The sequence below is a fragment of the Orbicella franksi genome, chromosome 10 (assembly GCF_964199315.1).
Source record: "Orbicella franksi chromosome 10, jaOrbFran1.1, whole genome shotgun sequence".
NCBI classification, from domain to species: Eukaryota; Metazoa; Cnidaria; class Anthozoa; order Scleractinia; family Merulinidae; genus Orbicella; species Orbicella franksi.
Genome location: NC_138154.1, coordinates 16,587,082 through 16,605,695, shown reverse-complemented (window position 1 = coordinate 16,605,695; position 18,614 = coordinate 16,587,082). Strand labels below are relative to the sequence as shown.

At 40.5% G+C, this 18,614-nt stretch overlaps 2 protein-coding genes across 2 annotated transcripts; one reads left to right on the top strand and one right to left on the bottom strand.

Annotated features, from left to right (window-relative positions):
* Positions 1-60: 60 nt before the first annotated feature.
* Positions 61-12,909, top strand: LOC145500335 (uncharacterized). Its single transcript, XM_081479847.1, has 4 exons — positions 61-1,060; positions 1,440-1,511; positions 4,170-7,586; positions 8,968-12,909. Exon 3 carries the CDS (start codon positions 4,192-4,194, stop codon positions 7,573-7,575), a length of 3,384 nt encoding a protein of 1,127 aa, XP_081335973.1. The 5' UTR covers positions 61-1,060; positions 1,440-1,511; positions 4,170-4,191; the 3' UTR covers positions 7,576-7,586; positions 8,968-12,909.
* A 1,712-nt stretch (positions 12,910-14,621) lies between these two features.
* On the bottom strand, positions 14,622-16,136 carry LOC145500612 (carbohydrate sulfotransferase 5-like). Its single transcript, XM_081480136.1, has one exon. It carries the CDS (start codon positions 15,970-15,972, stop codon positions 14,716-14,718), a length of 1,257 nt encoding a protein of 418 aa, XP_081336262.1. The 5' UTR covers positions 15,973-16,136; the 3' UTR covers positions 14,622-14,715.
* Between the last annotated feature and the right edge of the window lie 2,478 nt (positions 16,137-18,614).

The window sequence follows — 18,614 nt, the reverse complement described above, 5'->3', positions numbered from 1 at the left end:
CTCCCCGTTGTTTGTCCTGATGACGTGCTCAACGTTCGTGCGCTAGCGTTCAGTTAGTTAGGGCGCAGCGCGAAAAACGGCGAGCGAAAACATATGGGCGAAGTGCGGCGACACAAAGAGTTCTTTCTCTTCCTCTCGCCGCACTTCTCCTGAACGCCTGGAAGAGGCTAAGTTAGTACTAAAAGTAATCGTACAAATGGCAGCATGGCTCACACAAGAATAATGTATTCCCATGGAGGGGTTTTGACGTCCGTAGCTCAATTTGATTATTTTATAAGTTCTTTTCACTTTTTTATTAGTTTGTTTATGTTTGTGTCATCCATTTATAAATATATTTACAGAAATTTCAATCTGTAAGGTAGGGAAGCCCAGGGAAGCCAATTATAATAAGGCTTATTTAGCTTACCCACAAACGAAGGAAACTAGAGTTTTGAAGCGGGAGCGAACCACCGTTAGGGAAAGGGGCAAGACAACGCCTTGCAGAGATAGCTTTTACATCGATTTGTCTTTGCAATTTTTGGATTAAGAAAAGTGAGGTTTGTCCATAAAGTTACACTAAACGCGAGTACAGGATGTTGTGGTGTGCGTGTGGTTTATCATGTGTCGATTCTTGTTTCGGGTCACTGGCGATCAACACTGCACCAAAGAAATCAATATCCTAGCACCAATTACGTATTAGCAGACTGACTTTGACCCGGGGAGTTTGACCGGCATATCAGTAATAATTGTACGACTTTAGAACGAATAAAATCTTTGAATTATACTGATTGCACCTCTAACTATAATCATCAGTTAACAAAACGCCTTGTGTAGCGCAATCCCAGCGCAATTGATGACAATTATATGGACAACAATTTTGGGAATTAAAGTTATTTAAACTTCCCGTTTGAAGCTTATGGGGTGTATACACAAATGCATTCTTTATGTGCATGACTTACTGGGTGAGACTGACACAAACAAGCTCTGCTTGTTTGACTCCCTTGTGTTTTCACCGAGTGAGTAGTCTTTCAGCGACACCCTGTTTCGTTTCAAGAACTCCTTTTCTCACAGCAGGCCCGTGGTAGGTAACTTAGTTTAACGTTGAAAGTACAACTGAAGTCATTCATTGATAAGTTGAATAATAATCTGAACACTGGTACATGCAAACATTGTGACGTATCAGAGTTCACAAACACAAAACAGCGAACATATGCCAGTGAATTTTCCTATCGACGACAGGCTTCACATGTTTAGAGCTAGTCTTTGATAATATGAGATTATAGAAACCGTACTTGTTTTCCGTGTTTTTGATCTACTGAAATCACCAACCACTGAGCATCATTTCCTTGACTAAAACTCTTAATGGTTGACAACGCGAACTTCCACTTAAGAGACACGGAATGAGATGGTTTCTCGTTGATGAACCTTTTCCGCTCATTTTTGCTTTTGTAATCTTGCAGGAGCAGGTAGTGTTTGCGTTCGATTAGCTAGGGACCTTACTCCCCGGCGCAACAGCAAACCGTCAGTTCACTGTGAGTATCGAGTGAGTGTAATTCAATAAGGTTTATTGAAATAACGGCAACACTGAACAGGCAGTATTCTCGATAGCCTCATGTTAAATATAATAAAGTCGCTGATTTATTCGATGTGAAAAATGAACAATATTAAATGCAAATAGATAAATAACTAACTTGATGGATGAATAGATAGGTGAATAGATATATTGCATTGCGCAGCCGACCATCCGTGACCAAACTGATTGGTACTGTTGGCAAGCGAGTGCTACGTTATACATCATGCGCGGGGGCACCGAGTAAAAAACTCAACAAAATCTAGTGCTGATGGCCGCTGCGAACAGGTTAGATTAGTGCGAGAGTATTTTTGTGGGATGCTAGACTGTTCACAGCCCTGCATTCCATTTTCGCGTATTTCTATTCGATCGTTAAACGCGCGGATAGGGTCGCGAGAGAATTAGACGACCGCGCCAAAAGGAAGACTTGACAGGGTAGGGGGCGGGGACCGAGGAAAATACCGTAAAATTCCGGGGCATTTTTAAAGGCCCTTTTCGAGGGGATTATTTTGGGGGACGCTTATATTCGGAGGGGCTTATCTACGGAGGGAAATTTGCGTTTCCAAATCGACTGGGCTAGCCTTATAGTTGGCAGTATATTTACCATTTTCCTTTGTTTTACTTTGTATTTGAGGGCAATTTTTTGCAAGTACAAGCTCCCGGGGGGCTTATATTTGGAGGGGAGATTTAACGGAGGGTTTTTTGCGTTACCACTTTGGGGAGGCTTATATTTGGAGGGGCTTAAATATGGAGGAGCTTATTTTAGGAATTTTACGGTATTCTTCGTTAGGCTTTGCTTCCTTCGCCTCCCCGACCCCACCTATGTGTTTTTCGAGCTCACCTCGCTCGCTTTTTCTTTCGCGTACGTTGAAAATAGACAGGCTGTGAACAGTCTAGCGGGATACATGGTGATCGGTGACACCCGATTTTTTTTGATAAGGTAAGGAAAAGAGAGGTAACTTCATTTCGAGTCGTAAACGTAGGGAGTTGTTGCCCAATCTTCCGAGCTCATGATAAAAACGCACGACTATTTACAATAACATTACTACTTACAATTACTATATTAAAAAGGAAAAAAAAAAGGCAAATTCGCTACTATAAATCCAGAATTAAAATATAAAATATTCCTAAAAGCAACTGGTCCTGATATTAAAAATTCGGGTCAGTCATGATATACAATTCATACTGGCACTGACACCCTGCAAACTCCACACCATTCAAACCAGAACGAAAGTGTGCCAAAGTGGTTGAGGATTTGGTGGTATCTGGTAACTGGTTCCACATGTGGGCAATCTTATGCAGAAAGGAGTTGTGGATGACAAGGTTGTTACAAGGTGGCTGTACGACATTTAAGCCACTACCTCGTAAATTATAGTTAGTTGTCGTAGGTGCGCGGTGGCCTCATGGTTAGTGCTCGGCTCCGGAGCGAGCGGTCCGGGTTCAAGCCCTGGCCGAGGACATTGTGTTGTGTTCTTGGGCTAGACAATTTACTCTCTCTGTGCCTCTCTCCACCCAGGTATATAAATGGGTACCGGCGAATTTAATGCTGGGGGTAACCCTGCGATGGACTAGCATCCCATCCAGGAAGGAGTAGAAATACTCCTAGTCGCTTCATGCTACAGAAACCGGGATAAGCTCTGGCCTGATGGGCCACTTGGTTCAAATGCAGACTTAACCTTACCTACCTATCCTAGGTGTAAAAGAACTGAGAAATATAATTTGGGCCGTCCAGTCTTAAAGGCTTAAAAAATAAAATGAACGATTGCACGATACGTCTTTGCTCAAGCGTGTCCATAGCAGCCATAGCTAGGCATAGATCATAGGACATGTCATTAACTAAAAACTTGAATGTATACTGAGAACTACCGAGTGTCATTGCCTGAGTCTTAGTGGCGTTTACTTGCAGATAGTTCGCTGTGAACCAGTTGGTGAATTAAAAAAAAAATTAATCACTTCCTTTTTTGATTCTTTCCATTATAACAAAAAACAATAAATCACAGATGACATCCGAATGAGGTAAGAACAAAAACGTGACACATGGGCCGGTGCGAGTGTATCACTGTTGTTCTTTCCACATTTTGACTTCTTCTGTAATCTATTGCTGACCAAACGCGCAGCTCTCTTGCTGATAACTACACGTGAGGTCATTAATAATTACCCCCAGAGGGTTATGGCTAATGATGATGATGATGATGATGATGAACAATTAACAGACGACTCAACCAACCGCCAAAAGTAAAGGCGTTCTATCAAATATCATTCACCTGATTTAAGTGTTACCTCAAATAATTGCATGTTTTAGTCCGTTTACTTTTCTACTAGTCTTGCCAGTCCAACAGAAAAATGAAAATAACTTCCCGTTCACACAGGAAAAAGGCAGATGATGAAAGTGCAATTATCTCTTCGTGGATCTACAACTACTTTGACAATGTTATGACGAAATTCATGATCAATAACAGGACAGAGGCTTTAAAAACCGACGTCAATTTATTAAATATCAAGGAGAAATTCAGAAAATCAATCTGAAATATTAATTTTAATTATTTCAATATGTTGGAGCTTTTCAACTTTCATGGCAACAGAAATAAAGCACTTATTGTGTCTGCAATCAATTCTACAGGGTAAAACCATATGACGCCAAAATGGAAGACAAAATTTCGGAGATTACAGAGCAGTACAAGCAACATCTCAAGATTGCAAAAGAAGTGGGTGACAGATCTCGAGAGGGACGTGCCTGTCATAATCTTGGAATTATTTATGGTAGATTTGGTGATTTGAAACAAGCCATGGAGTGTCACAAGCAACATCTTAGAATTAGCGGAGAGTTGGGAGATTTGGCCGGAGAAGGACTTGCCTATGGAAGCCTGGGAAGAGTTTATCGCTCTCTTGGCAGCTTTAAACAAGCTATAGGGTGCCACACAAAGCAACTTGCCATAGCCAAACAAGTAGGGGATAGAGGTGAAGAAGGAGCGGCATATAGAGACCTTGGAAACGCTTATGATTGTACCGGTGACTCAAAACAAGCTATAGAGTACCAGACGCAAAGTCTTCAAATTTTCAGGGAATTGGGAGACAGAGATGGAGAAGGAGGTGCATATGCAAATCTCGGCATTGCGTTTGGACAACTCGGCGACTCTAGGAAATCCGTAGAGTACCACATGAAACACCTTGCTGTTGCAAAAGAAATGGCAAATAAGGATGGTGAAGGAGCTGCCTACAACGGTCTCGGCAATGCTTATAACAGGCTCGGTGAATTCAAAAAAGCTATGCATTATCACAAGCTTAGCCTCGATATTGCTAAGCGAACGATGGACAGAGCTGGAGAAGGAGGAGCCTATTCCAACCTTGGTAGTGATTATAGCAATCTGGGCGATTTTAAGGAAGCTATCAGATGTCACAAGATGAGTCTTGACATCGCCAAAGAATTGGGAGACAGAGCTGGAGAGGGAAGCGCCTACTACAACCTCGGCGGTGCTTACCAGGAACAAAGTGATATCACCCAAGCGATTGAGTGCCACACGAAGAGTCTAGATATTGCCAAAGAAGTGGGAAACAAGGCTGGAGAAGGGCGTGCTTATGGCAATCTAGGAAATTGTTATCATAGCCTCGCGGATTTTAAATTAGCAATCGAGTACCACCAGCGAGATCTTAATATTGCCATAGAACTGGGCTACAAGGCTGGGGTAGCACGGGCCAAATGCAATCTTGGAAATGCTTTCCATAGTCTTGGCAACTTTAAACAAGCCATTGAGTGCCACAAAGAAGGACTTGCTATTGACAAAGATTTGGGAGACAGGGCTGGAGAAGGACGTTCGTACAGCAATATTGGAATTGCTTATAGCGGCCTCGGTGATTTTAAAGAAGCCCTTGAGTACCTGGAAAAGTATCTTTTTATTGCCTCAGAAGTGGGGGACAAGGCTGGAGAAGGAAGTGCTTACGGCAATCTTGGATGTATTTATCGTAACCTCGGTAACTTTAAGCAAGCTATAGAGTGCCACAAACAATGCCTTAGCATTTCACAAGAAATAGGAGATAAGGCTCAAGAAGGACGTGCCTATGAAAATCTCGGCGCTGCCTATAACAGTCTTGGTAATTTTGACCTCGCCATCTGGTACCAAAAGAAGGCTCTTTGCAGAGCCTCAGAACTGGAAGATAGGGCTGGCGAGGGACGTGCCAATTGCAATCTTGGACTTGCCTATCAAAATAAGGGTGAGTTTGACAAAGCCGCTGAGCACCAACGCGAAAACCTAAGGATTTCCAACGATATTGAGGACAGGGCTGGTCAAGGAATCGCCTATGGCAATCTTGGCAATATTTATCACAGCCTCGGTGATTTCAGAAAAGCTATAGAGTACCACAGTCTTCATCTTGGCATTGCTAGAGAAGTGGAAGACAGAGCTGGTGAAGGAACTTGCTACGGCAATGTTGGGAATGCTTTCTTTCGTCTCGGTGATTATAACCGAGCTGTAGAGTACCACAGGCAGCTTCTCGCCATTGCAGACGAAACGGGTAATGCGGTTGAACAAGCACGGGCCTATTATTCTCTTGGTCGTGATTTTGAAGTCTTACCTTCTTTATGCGAGGCTCTCAAATGTTATAGATCGAGTGTGAAGGTCTATAACGAAATCAGAGCTCTTCTTCAGTCTGAAGATCAATGGAAAATTAGCTTTCGTAATCGAAATGAAGATGCGTACAGTGCCCTGTGGAGAACTCTTCTGAAGAATGGCGACATTGAAGAGGCGTTGTACGCAGCCGAGCAAGGAAGAGCACAAGGTCTGATTGATCTACTGAAGTTACAGTATGGCTTTACGATGCTACCTTCGGTCTCATCTCAACTTGTGGAAGCTAGTATTCCTGATATATTAAGAGATATACCCACACAGACAGTTTTTCTAGCACTCCAAGGTGACACAATCAATTTCTGGGTACTGAACAAAGGACACGAGGTTACTTTTCGTCAAAAGGAAGTAGAGGATGGATGTGCAATGGATGACGCTGCTACTTATGTACAGGATTTGAAGAATGCTTTCCAGGAAAACGAACTTGGCCGTGGTGCTGCTAAATGCGAGGATCGTTCGTTGGATGGGTTGAGAGGTGATGATGATCAGCAATTTGAAAAACAGACATTAGATTCATCACACTGTGACGGCAATTCGTTGCGTCAGTTACACGATTTTGTTGTCGGTCCTATTAAAGACTTACTCCAAGGTGAAGAAGTCATTATTGTTCCGGATGGTCCATTAGGCTTGGTTCCTTATGCCGCCTTTGTTGATCCGGCTGACTCCAGATACCTCAGTGAATCTCTCAGGATCCGCATTCTTCCCTCCCTAACAACTATTAAGCTGATTGCAGAGTCTCCTGAAAGCTTTCACGAAACGAGTGGGGTCCTGCTGGTGGGCGATCCAAATTTAAAAGAAATAACCAAGGGAGGCAAGCCCATTTTGGCACAGTTGCCGTACGCCAGAGATGAAGTCACGATGATTGGTGAAATCTTAAATACCACACCTCTCACAGGAGCAGAAGCAACTAAACAAGAAGTGCTAAAACGAATGACCTCAGTGTCTCTAGTACACATTGCCACACACGGAAATGCAGAAAGCGGCGATCTAGCATTGGCGCCAAATCCCGGATGGACATCCAAGATCCCCAAAAGAGCCGACTACATGTTAACGATGGATGAAGTGCAAGCTGTTCAGCTGACAGCCAAGCTTGTCGTGCTTAGCTGCTGCCACAGTGGTAAAGGGAAGATAACTGCTGAGGGTGTGGTCGGTATAGCACGTGCTTTTATAGGAGCTGGTGCTCGTTCTGTTCTGGTGTCACTCTGGGCAATTGACGACGAAGCCACCATGGAGTTCATGCGATTTTTTTATCGACAGCTGCGAGATGGAGAAAGCGCTTGTTTGGCTCTTGACCAGGCTATGAAATGTCTCAGAAACTCAGAGAGGTTCAGCGCAGTGAAGTACTGGGCACCATTTGTACTGATTGGCGATGACGTCGCGTTCCAGTTTGGAGAACTGAAGGAATAATCTAGAGAATCGTAAGTAGACTTTTAATCTTCAAAAACGTCTGATACTGTTTATTGCAATTCTTTATTTCATTTCCATTTGTGCTGAAAGCAAAACTCGTTACGTATGGCCCTTCTTTCTGGCAATTTCTAAGGCGATGTCTCATTCTTAGTAAATTAACGTTTTGACAAAATAGAAACAATAAAACACGATAAAATCTGTTAGAGGAATTGCTTACGACCAGTCTTTAAGGAAAACCTTTCAATAACGCTCTTGAATCAAAATAATTAGCATTGAATAGCTTATTTTAAATATTATTCGTTCCTATATACAGTGGAACTCCACCTTACGGCTACCTCGTTATCACGGCCACTTTATTCTGGCCCCAAAAACAAGCTCAGTCAGTCATTTTCTTATTTAAATAACCCCTTTAATACGACCACCCCGTTAACACGGTCAGATTTTTGTGGCCCGTTGGTGACCGGATTAACGGGGTTCAACTGTGTATAGAAATAGAGGGCAACATTTATTCTTAGGACTTGCTTTCCAAAAATCGTTGCAACTAATAATTAAAATTTTTTGAGTTTGCCATTGCTCGTATTTGTGATACCTCGTTCGGAAAGTTCTTTTTCGAATGCGTTTCAGTAGAATTCTGTAACGTATGTATGACAGTGACAGGCATTACTTTCCAGTCAAAGGCTTCCACATACAACAGCCCTTTTCACGGTTACCTTTGCTCATTTGCATTACAATAAGATCTAGCATGTATGTGGGACAATTTCGGGCTATTTTGTAGTTTTAGCCCTAAATTGCCTCGCATCCACGTTGGATTACATTGTAATGCAAATGAGAAAAATTAACCGTGAAAAGGGCTATTTAACAACATTTTAAGAACGCCTGCAGTGGCGGATCCAGACCTTGAGCTAAGAGGGCGGGGGCGGTTGTTTTCTTTTTTGCTTGCCCTGCTGGCTTTTCTTCCTTCTGCGATTTGTTTTACCCAAAATAAGGGGGCCCCTCCCAGGGCCCCTCTCCTAGATTCGTCACTGGCCTGTTATGTCCTCAAGGAAAACGATATACGGCAAAAGAGAACTTTCAGGAACAGATTTTGAGTTTTAGCCTGAAAATGGTCAAATTAGGTATCTCTGATCTAACGTTACGACGGTAATTCTATATTAACAAATACAAGCACAAATTACAATATAACCACAAGTATACATACAAAATTAAAACTGCAAATACAAATTTACAAATAAATGCTTTAATTAGTTTACTTGTTTTGGCCTGAGATAGCATCATCCACCAGAAATGCAAAGTGTTGCGGTCCACCTTAACTTTCGAACTTATATTAAACACAGTTTTGCTTACCTTTATCTTCCAATGTCATCATGTTTTTGTTTTGGTTCATGACTTCAGGTACACTACAGTAAAAGCCGGCTCCCTTCCACGTTTCAGCTAGCCATGAAACAATGAAAAAGAACTGTGAAGGACTGGCGCGTTTGAAAAGCTGGAGTCTTTTACCGTAATCTTGGTAACCTCCTTAGTACTTAGGAAGTTAAGATTTAAATTTTGAAGAGTCTCAACTCAGCCTTCAGCAAGATACGAGCTAAAAAAGGAGAATTTTGTTAACAAACACTGGCTGACTTGAACAGCGGAATGCTGTCACTGAGTGCGTGTGAGACGTGTAACATTTCAGTGGTTCGTTAATACAAATCATTAACTAAGGTAATACTTGCTCAGCATATAGATATTTTTTTGGTTTTAGTAGATATTTTGTTTTCGTTATTTCATTTATGTGTGGTAACATTTCTATCGAGGGTATATTTTTTTTGTCGCGACCCTTTTTAGAATTTCGAGTTTTTAATTTGCGAAGATTAATATGGGCGAAAACAAGAGTAAGATAGTAACAGAAACAAACGCTTCAAGCATATAAGTGAGCTAGATGGAACTTGCTAATGAAGTTCTCTACTCCAGACAAGATTTTGAGTGCAATTTGGAGTGAATAAGGGCTAGTAAACTCAAAGGGTAACAATAACCACGCCTGCTAATAATATGCAGGTCGTGAATACAGATCTCACTGCGTTCGGTCTGTACACACGACCGAGGTCAAGATTCTCCCATTCTCTATTTTCCAATTGCCCATAATGCACTCTGTTTGCCCCCCAAATTTTACATAAATTATTGTTATGAAATGCTCTTGGGAATATGCAGACCTCCCAAGAGAATTTCACAGCAATAGTTTATGCAAAATTTGGGGGGCAAACAGAGTAAATTATGAGCAATTGGAAAATAGAGAATACAGACCGACTAAGCTCGGTTGATAAGATGTTTATTATTGGCAAACAAGAAGAAATTAATTCGTTTAATGTACCTGGTTTGTATTAGCTGACATTTTGCTTGCGAACGGCGATGAGCTGAAGTAAAATCTGCCAAAGTTTGCTTGTCCTCTTTACTTTTTTTTTTCTCATCAGGCTTTTTGGCACTTCCATAAATAAATATTGTTAGAAGAAAAAAGTCAACATTTTTGCATTTTAGTCTGCAACTTTACACCTCAAAACATTACCGGTCTAGATGTCGGTCTAGATGGGAAAATCTAGACCACTTTCAATACCGATTTCAGCCAATCAAATTCCTGAATTCGGTAGTTCCCAGTCCTTGTGAGACATAGCCATATGATAATCCCTGATATTCTTTCAGTACGTCTGTTTGCTTGTAGGAGAGGATTTGCCTATTTTTATTATTTTGAGTTCTTTTTCGAGTAATTAAACCCATTATTAATTAAGGGTATTTACTAAATCTTGGTGTTGTGTAAACAACTGTTAAGGGATAGTTTTAGCCAGGACTTATCGTGAAAATTATCAAAGGGAAAAAATACGGAAAGTTCGGAGCTCCGTTGTCTGCTAATACTAACTAGCTGAACCGACAATCGAATACTAAAGGAGAAGAAAACATGAAAAATAGTAAAGGAAACTAGTTTGTGGTTTATTTACTTTTGCATAATTGGTAATATTTATTCAGTATATTCTTATCTATAATATGTGAGTTTTGTGTGTTGATCGTGGCTAGACCTGTTTCAATAGTTTTTCAATTGATGTGTTCCATCTGTTTTGGCTTACAAAAGATTTTACAGTACCAGAACCATGTTAGAACTGCTCATTTGAATATTCTGGAATATGTCGATTGTTTTAAGTTTAATTAACGATTAGGAATGTCTTCGCACGACTTAACGTAACTTCAATCCTATGGCTTAACTCTGAGAAACGACGATTTAGCTGAACATATCCTACAAAACACGTGTTTTTGCAATTTTTACTAAGGTTTACTTTAATCTTTAAATTACCACAAACAACTAAACTTCAACGAACTCTATTTTCGTTGGCATTTACGTTACATTCATTCAGGAAACAAACAGTAGCTAATTAACATTACATCCGGAAACGTGATTTCAGCTGGCGTGCCTCCTGAGAGGCGATATCCTTAAAGAAAAAAAATTACTTCAGGTTGTATCGCGTTCACAAAATGATGTACAATGAAGAGTTTCCTGAACCTTATTATTTTAAAATCTTGCTGACCTCTTCATTTCTAACACCTCCGAGATCCTTTGTTCTCAATCCGTGTGTTTAAATTTAAATTTAGAAATTTTTGCAGAAGCAAAGATACCGAGATATGATGATGCAATCTCTTATTTTGGGCTACTCCAACAGCTGAAATCACCTATTTTATACATATAACAACGATATTTGATTTAGTTACTTTTAGTAAATTAGCTTTTTCTGACATAAATATGAGTGCAACTTATGCCAACTTGACTTGTCAGAAGACTAGAGGAAAACCTGAAATCTTTGAAAACCTATGTAAGCCTGACGAAGATATTCAATAAATTCTACGCTGTTGAGCCCGGCACAAAATCTGCTTCGCGACAGTCTTTGCTTGTTCTTTGCATTATATCCTTAAACCTTTGAAGCAAAAGTGAGGTCTTTTCTATCCGGCCTAGCATGGCCACCGTCTTGTTTTGTTGTTAATTTCAACTTCAGTGCAATTCAAATTTTGCACTGAATTTCAACTTTCTGCACTGTATTTTGGATTAATTGGCATGCTCTCTGTCAATCACCGAACAGATATGTTTGTATGTGTATCATTTATTAAGTTACATCTGCAACCCTGGCCATAAGTTGTTGGGACACCTCCCTTTTGCGAGCAGAAACCCACGATTTTAACTACTTCCTTGACGTTTTAGGGAAAGATGAATAGAAGCAAGTATAATTGACCCCCCTCCCCCCGAGCAATGTTAAAAGAAAATGAAGCTATTCTGAAGAGTAGATTGGATGGTGTTAAAAAAGAAAAAGGGACAATAGAAAGTGGTTAGACGGTTGTGTTGGAAGCGAACGTGATTGCTGAAAAATCGTTATTATTGCAATAAGACGTGGATATCTATGTCATCGTCACTTTAGTTGGAGAAGATTGCTCTAGGAGGCAAACAATTCTTGAAACGTGGCTATTCTGAAGCTATTATCAAGAGGGTTTTTTTTTTTTGTTTTCAATATTTTTATAAACATTGACAGGGGTAGGGGGGTAGGCGGGCTTACGCGGTCTTGGTCTTAAGAGATGCTGCCTGTGAAGTCATCTGCTATAAACTGTCCCAACACTTGTGACCAGGATTGTGGGTATAAGTGAGAGCTTATCAGGGGGGAGGAAGGGGGGTCATGTTCCCTTGTTCATCACCACGTCATTTTCCCTATAAGGGAAATAGGGCCTTCATAATGAAAGTATACGAACATAGTATTCTTTCAAGCCAGAAAATCACTGGCTCCAAGAAAGTCAAAATCAAAGCGACAAACCAGTGAGGAGTTCCAAATCTGTTCTTTTAGAAAATCAATGTTGCTCTGTTCCCTGAAAAATTCAACAGATCTCCTGTTTCCTAAAAGTCATTTCAAGATATCCCTTGTTCTCTAAAAGGTAATGGTCTCCCTTGTTCCCCCAAACCCCGAAGGGGGTACTCCGAGAAAATGGGGTGGGGGTGTTTTGCGACCCGCTTCCCAAAACCCTTACCCTATTTATGACCAAATGTGCGATTCTCCCTACCCTATTTATGACCTGACCAAAAATTCGATACCCCATTTATGACCTGACCCTAATTCAATATCCTCTTCGGGACCTGCCTTATACTCATTTCCCTAGTTCAGACCGATGTTAAAGGCATCGTGAAGGGCTTTGTTGATCGATCTTATCGATAATGATGAAAAAGTAGCTTCTTCTAAAAAAACATACCCAATTCAAGACTAGATGCAGTGCAAAAAAAAAAATTATTTATGACCAAGATGGCTAAAATCGATACCCTATTTATGACCAAAATTCTTGAAAAACCATACGGCTTTGGGGCCGCACATACTTATATAGCCAATATAAGGGAGTATATCCCCCCCGGAGTCCATACCCCTGACAGTCCGTCATGAACTTACGATTCGTAAGTTGACGAGCGTTTTCCCAATTTTTACAGAAAAAAGTCGAGTAGTTTGGACGTACAAATTTAATGGATTTTGAAATTCTCTTTATGATTATGATTTCGTTAAGGTAGTTGAAATGTAATCTGAAAAGTTTGCTAGAGCTGTAGTTTGTTGGTCTCGAATGAATCGCTGGATGCATTTGCTGTTATAGCTGGGCACACGAAAGGACAAATTTAGAGACTGAAACACTACAATTAAATTCTTGAAACGAATTTCTACATTTTTGGAGGACCCACGTATTTCCGTTTGTTTTTCCACGTATTACATATTTTTTGGTGGGCTGTCGTATAGCGGGGTGGCTAGCCACCCAATCCACCCCCTTTGATCCCCCCTGCGTATTTGTATTTACCGCCTCTCGTCATGTGTGGAACAAAATTTGTTCGTTTAGTTTGCTCCTGCTGTTGGGTGTGTGAACCAATGCTGCTAATAAAAATCATTAAACCACAGGGTATATTCCCCGACTGCAGTTTGATCATTTATATTGTTGCAAGCAACGTTACTAGCTAGGCATTAGTAGCTAGGGGCTAGATTGAAAGAATATTTTTTGTAGTGTGTAGACCAATAAGCGCCAGAGAGGAGAACCTTCTAAGGTGGAATTTTAAAAAGAGATGTTGTGAAATGTTAATTTTTTACGGTCTTTTCCGATTGACTGATATCTCTCAGTTATTCCTGTATTCAGCCACTTATACAACTTTATACCCACGTAACATTTGCAATTTCAAATGAATAATTCGAACATTTCTTCATTAACGTTCCGTACACCAACAAAAAAAATGCATGTCGTAAGAAGAGTTGCAGTTGTTTATCGAGGTGAAGTACAATAATGATTAAGTGTAATGGACCTTTTCGGCAATACGCGCGGCGGCCATTTTGAATTCTAACAATTTCAAATAGCTATTATGGGATGCTCAGGGGGCAAATAAGTATGACCTGGAGTCGACCTACTCGGGGAAAACAAGCACTCAAAACAGCTGGCCCGGGTTGTTCGAAACGAGGTGGATAACGCTATCCATCGAATAAATCACTATCCAGCGGATAGCGTGGTTTGTTTTGTTAACACTAATCCACTACATAGTGGTTTAGTCGGCGAATAACGTTATCCACCTTTCGAACAACTGGGACCTGGAGTTAAGTTCATCTTATAGAGTAAAGAAAGCACTGCAGAGGTTAGTTATCATTGTAAACACCGCCTTTTGGTTAATTACAAGATAACGATGCAGCAAAATACGATATATCGGCTCTATGTCGGAGCCTAGGGCGATTAGTTAATTTTCAAAAAGGGCAAATTCTCTAGGCGCTTTGTTTCTTTTAGACGTTCCAGCTTCCGTGGTATGGAAATTAGGAGATAATTAGTCCCATTTGGAGTGCAAGTTCGCGTAAAATGAGTTTATGCATGCGCGTAGAAGTGTAGGTTCACCTGGAATCCATCTTCTCCTTTGACGAAGTGGCTACAGAATTAGACTATCTCTTATAAGTAACAGCCAATTGGTCATCCTCCCACCGGTTGGGATTCTTAATAGTTTATATTATATTTGAAATATTTGTTTATTTATTTACAGCTCAACAGCGCTAAATACATTCGACAGTTAAATTAAAGTTACCTAGTATATTTTTATTTTTTATCAGTGGTAACCAGTAGCTAGAGTCGCGTAAATTTAGTTCAATGTAAGAACCAATGTTTAGCTTCATAGTCATCACTAAAGAGTGCAATCTTCCGGTTTGTCAGCAGCTCATTGGACCCATTCGCTGGCCTGTATCCCATAAGACTTAACACGCGTCCACAGTAGCGTTCAATAATATTAATTTCTTGCAAATGTGCAGTCCATCTCCATCGATTTGCTGCGGCCCATGCATCATCCTTAGTGCACGTGACTGGGCCTCCGTCCAACCGATAATTACAGGCGTTCCTACTTGAGCGCGTGGTTTTGTTCAGCCAAGTGCGCACGCTCTCCAACACAGGTAACCCAGCAAATTCGTAAATGTCTGCCAGCACCTTGAGCGGGTTTGTTGCCAGATCCTCATATCGAAGAAGCTTGATCCGATCCCTTAGTGAATCCGGTAAACGTCTGACCAACTCCAGGTTTTCCTCTGTTTGTGCACATCGCTCTTGACTGTAGAGTCGCGTTCCTAAGTAAGCGTTCGGAGGTCCTTGTTCTCCAAAGAAGCCGATTTTTTTCGAGGACGGGATCATGGCGCGGGGATCCCTTACTAGAAAGATAACCTTGCAGTCGACATCCGGGGCACTGCAAGCAGTCAAAATGGTCTCGATGCTATTCTTAGGAATGCGCCACATGAGAATTTTCAGAACGGTTAAATCATAAGCGTCCTTACAAGCACTTCCTAATACCTCGTTAGTCATGGGCAAGCAATGCTTCGGACTCCATTTTGGGTCTGTCATCTGATAAGGACACAATGGAGGCGATCCGATAGACTGGCTTATGCGTGGATGCTCGGGTTTTCGGTAATACCTCTCAATGTCATCCAAGATATCTGGGTCTTCGAACTTACAGCGAAATACGCCGGTCAGAAACTCTGTAGCGAGACTGTTGTATCCCGAATCATTAATCGTTTTCTTTTTCTGAATTCGCTTCGGCGTTTGTAATGGCTCGTACATGTAAAACACAGAAGGATGGTGGTTGAAAATATCGCCTGTCAGGGTGGATCCCGAGCGGCCATGCGACACAATGATGAGGTTTTTCCGCGCTGTTTTTTCTTTATCATCGGCCTGTGCCGTTTGCTCGGCAAAATCTTGTTCTGTCGCTATAGGTTGTTGTACATGTATTTCATTTAATTCATAAGGCTGCGTTGATAAGCCAAACAAATAGACACCGACTGAAGAGAGCGCAAGAATCAACAATATCCAGAGCCGCTTTGATTTCAGTAGCTTGGTTGGTCTGATCCATCGAAATACAGACATGTCGCTGAGTTTCTCGGAAATCACGGAGGTACTGAAATACACCACTTTCAACTTTGGCAGACTACACCATAAAAACCATTTCCAAGGAAATTCACTCGGTTCTGCTTACTGTTTGTAAACCTCTGCTTGATTCCCGTGTGTTCAAGAATAATTACACTGTAAGAGAAAACATATTTTCTTTTATCACCTTTCTATGGACCCCGTAAAAATTCAACCACATTCTGGTGTTGCTCATTTTGGCAGGAATAATTTATGAGTTTTGTTTTTTTTCTGTCCTCCAAGATGAAAATATTTGAATTTAAAGGAAATGTTTTTCTTTCTCACCGGGGTTAAAACGTCCCATATTAAAGTATATTTTTGAACCTCATGTTTACAAAAAATCCTCATAATTTTGAAATTCGACCACAGCTGGCTCAGGCTTCTGAAGTTTGCTGGTATCTGCAAGTTTTATTGCAATCGTGCATGATCATGCAAATCACTGCCAATTTGCCGAACTCATCATTTTTTTTTTTTGTCAACTTTACAAGTAATACATGTATATCAGGCAAACACTAATAATATGCACTTGAAATACGACGCAAAGAAAACAATTTTTGACAACCTTGGAGGAAAAATATTGAAACGCTATCTGAAGTGTTCGGTGCCTTTCTTCTTTATCAAAACTAAATTTCTATGGAAAAATTCAGAACGAAGTCCCCTTAACTCAATGGCTATTAAATCAAAAACTCATTTTTGAACAAATATTAATCACGGAGAGCGCTTATATATCCAGAGGGGGTATTCAACTCGTCATCCGTCCGCAAAAAAGAACAAGCTCGGGTCGCCGTTAAAAAAGTCAGTTGGAGATTCTAAGGACCATTTTTAAAAATATAATTCTCGCAACTTAAAGTAACAAGAAAGTAGATGTGCTAAAAGAAAGACAATCGAAGAAAAAAATAAGCAAAGGTTTCATAGAATTTTTAATTTAAAATCTAGCAAGTCATTTTCTATCATTAACCAGTGAAAGTGTTTAAATTGATTAAAACTGTTTATATCTACCTTCAAACCAAGTACAGATCTGTTTCAAGATCGTTTCTTTCGAGCCACAATGTTACAAAGGACAGTGTTGTCTCTTGATGTCTTCCAGCGTCACCATGATTTATGTGACAACTTCTTAATCTCCCATATGGCGTCAAAATTCCCACCCCACTATCATCTACACACGTCGAAATTCCAGCTGCCCCCGTGAGGCACCTCAACTGGTCAAATGCCAGGGGAATGTCCGGAGGGGGATGTTGATGTTTCTATGTGGAAGCTCGAGCCGGGATGGTGAAACGCTTAAGAATGGTCGCAAAATATCTTGAAATCTCGCCTAATTCATTTCAACACGACAAGACTCGGCACCATTGAATTCTTATCTTCTTCTCGGTTATGAATAAAAACATGCAAATGACCCATTATCGCAGGATTCAATTTTTGCTTTTAAAAGTATTTTTTAGCATTAACGGCTGTTGACTGGATACGAAATTTAAATTGTTAATTTGGGCCGTTTGTCATCCCCTGTTAACGCAGATCTTAACATTTACTTCAGAATAGGAAACTTCCTAGTGTTTTGCCCAATCAGGTGTTACGTATGAAACAAACAAAACTCTTGTGACTGTTTAATCATCTGATGACCTGTAGTCGATTCAAGCCAGCAAAGTGCCGTCTGCTTTCCTTTCATAGGCTCACTAAATGTTTAAAATATCACTCAAGAACATTGACAGATCAAATTATATATCACGTGACTGTTGCAGGTGAGAGAGCCAATATCTGAGATCATTTAAGGGTGTTTTAGCAGATTATACTGTTGCTATGGTAATCTATTGTGTCACGGGAATGATGACAACGTGTTCACCAATGATTGGGCAGTTTTTTGATTCCATGATTGTAGCATCATGTAATAAAGAGTGGTTATAATGACCCATTAAAATTCTCGGAAGTACTGGAAACTGTTTTAAGCCACCTTAAGTTATCTTTCGATATGCTCGACTGTGGTATCCAGTCCTCCTGCAGATGATATCACGCGCGTTGCCTAGATGTTTTCGTGGAAAATTATCTTGTAAATCTCTTAGCCTTTCCTGTGAGTAAAATTCGCCTCACGGGATTGGCTACTTGGGGAAGTGGCCTGTGTAGGGGACTAGCTCTCTTCCCTTCATCTTCGCTTAATGTCACGTACTAATAATCAGAATAAATACTAATAACCTTTATAATTGCATTTCTCGTCCTATTCTACTGTGCTGTGCGGTGAAAAGGTCCGAGGTATCTATGAAAAACTGATGTCAACCATGCATAGTCCACGTTTGATATGGTTCCGAGGCTTTCAGGACAAACTTCTATATTTGGTGGTTTCTTTGTATCCAAGTCTCTTTTGGGAATTGAGAGACAAAAGAAACTTTAAAAAAAAAATTGCAATTTTGTCCTGAAAGCCTCGGAGCCATGTTAGAATATTGATATATCGAACGTGGCCTATTGAAGAAGGACGAGGTCGCAAGAAAGAAGCACACCATGCATATTTGTACGAACAACTGCTAGGAGTAAATTTTACAGTTTTTGAATGCGGATCTAGTTTTTAAATCTTTTTTCTTGTTGTATAGTTGTATATTGTATTGTAATCAATAGTT

Excerpts from the sequence above, each read along its gene's own strand:
- LOC145500335 (XM_081479847.1), top strand. The coding sequence starts at position 4,192 with ATGGAAGACAAAATTTCGGAGATTACAGAGCAGTACAAGCAACATCTC.
- LOC145500612 (XM_081480136.1), bottom strand. The coding sequence starts at position 15,972 with ATGTCTGTATTTCGATGGATCAGACCAACCAAGCTACTGAAATCAAAG.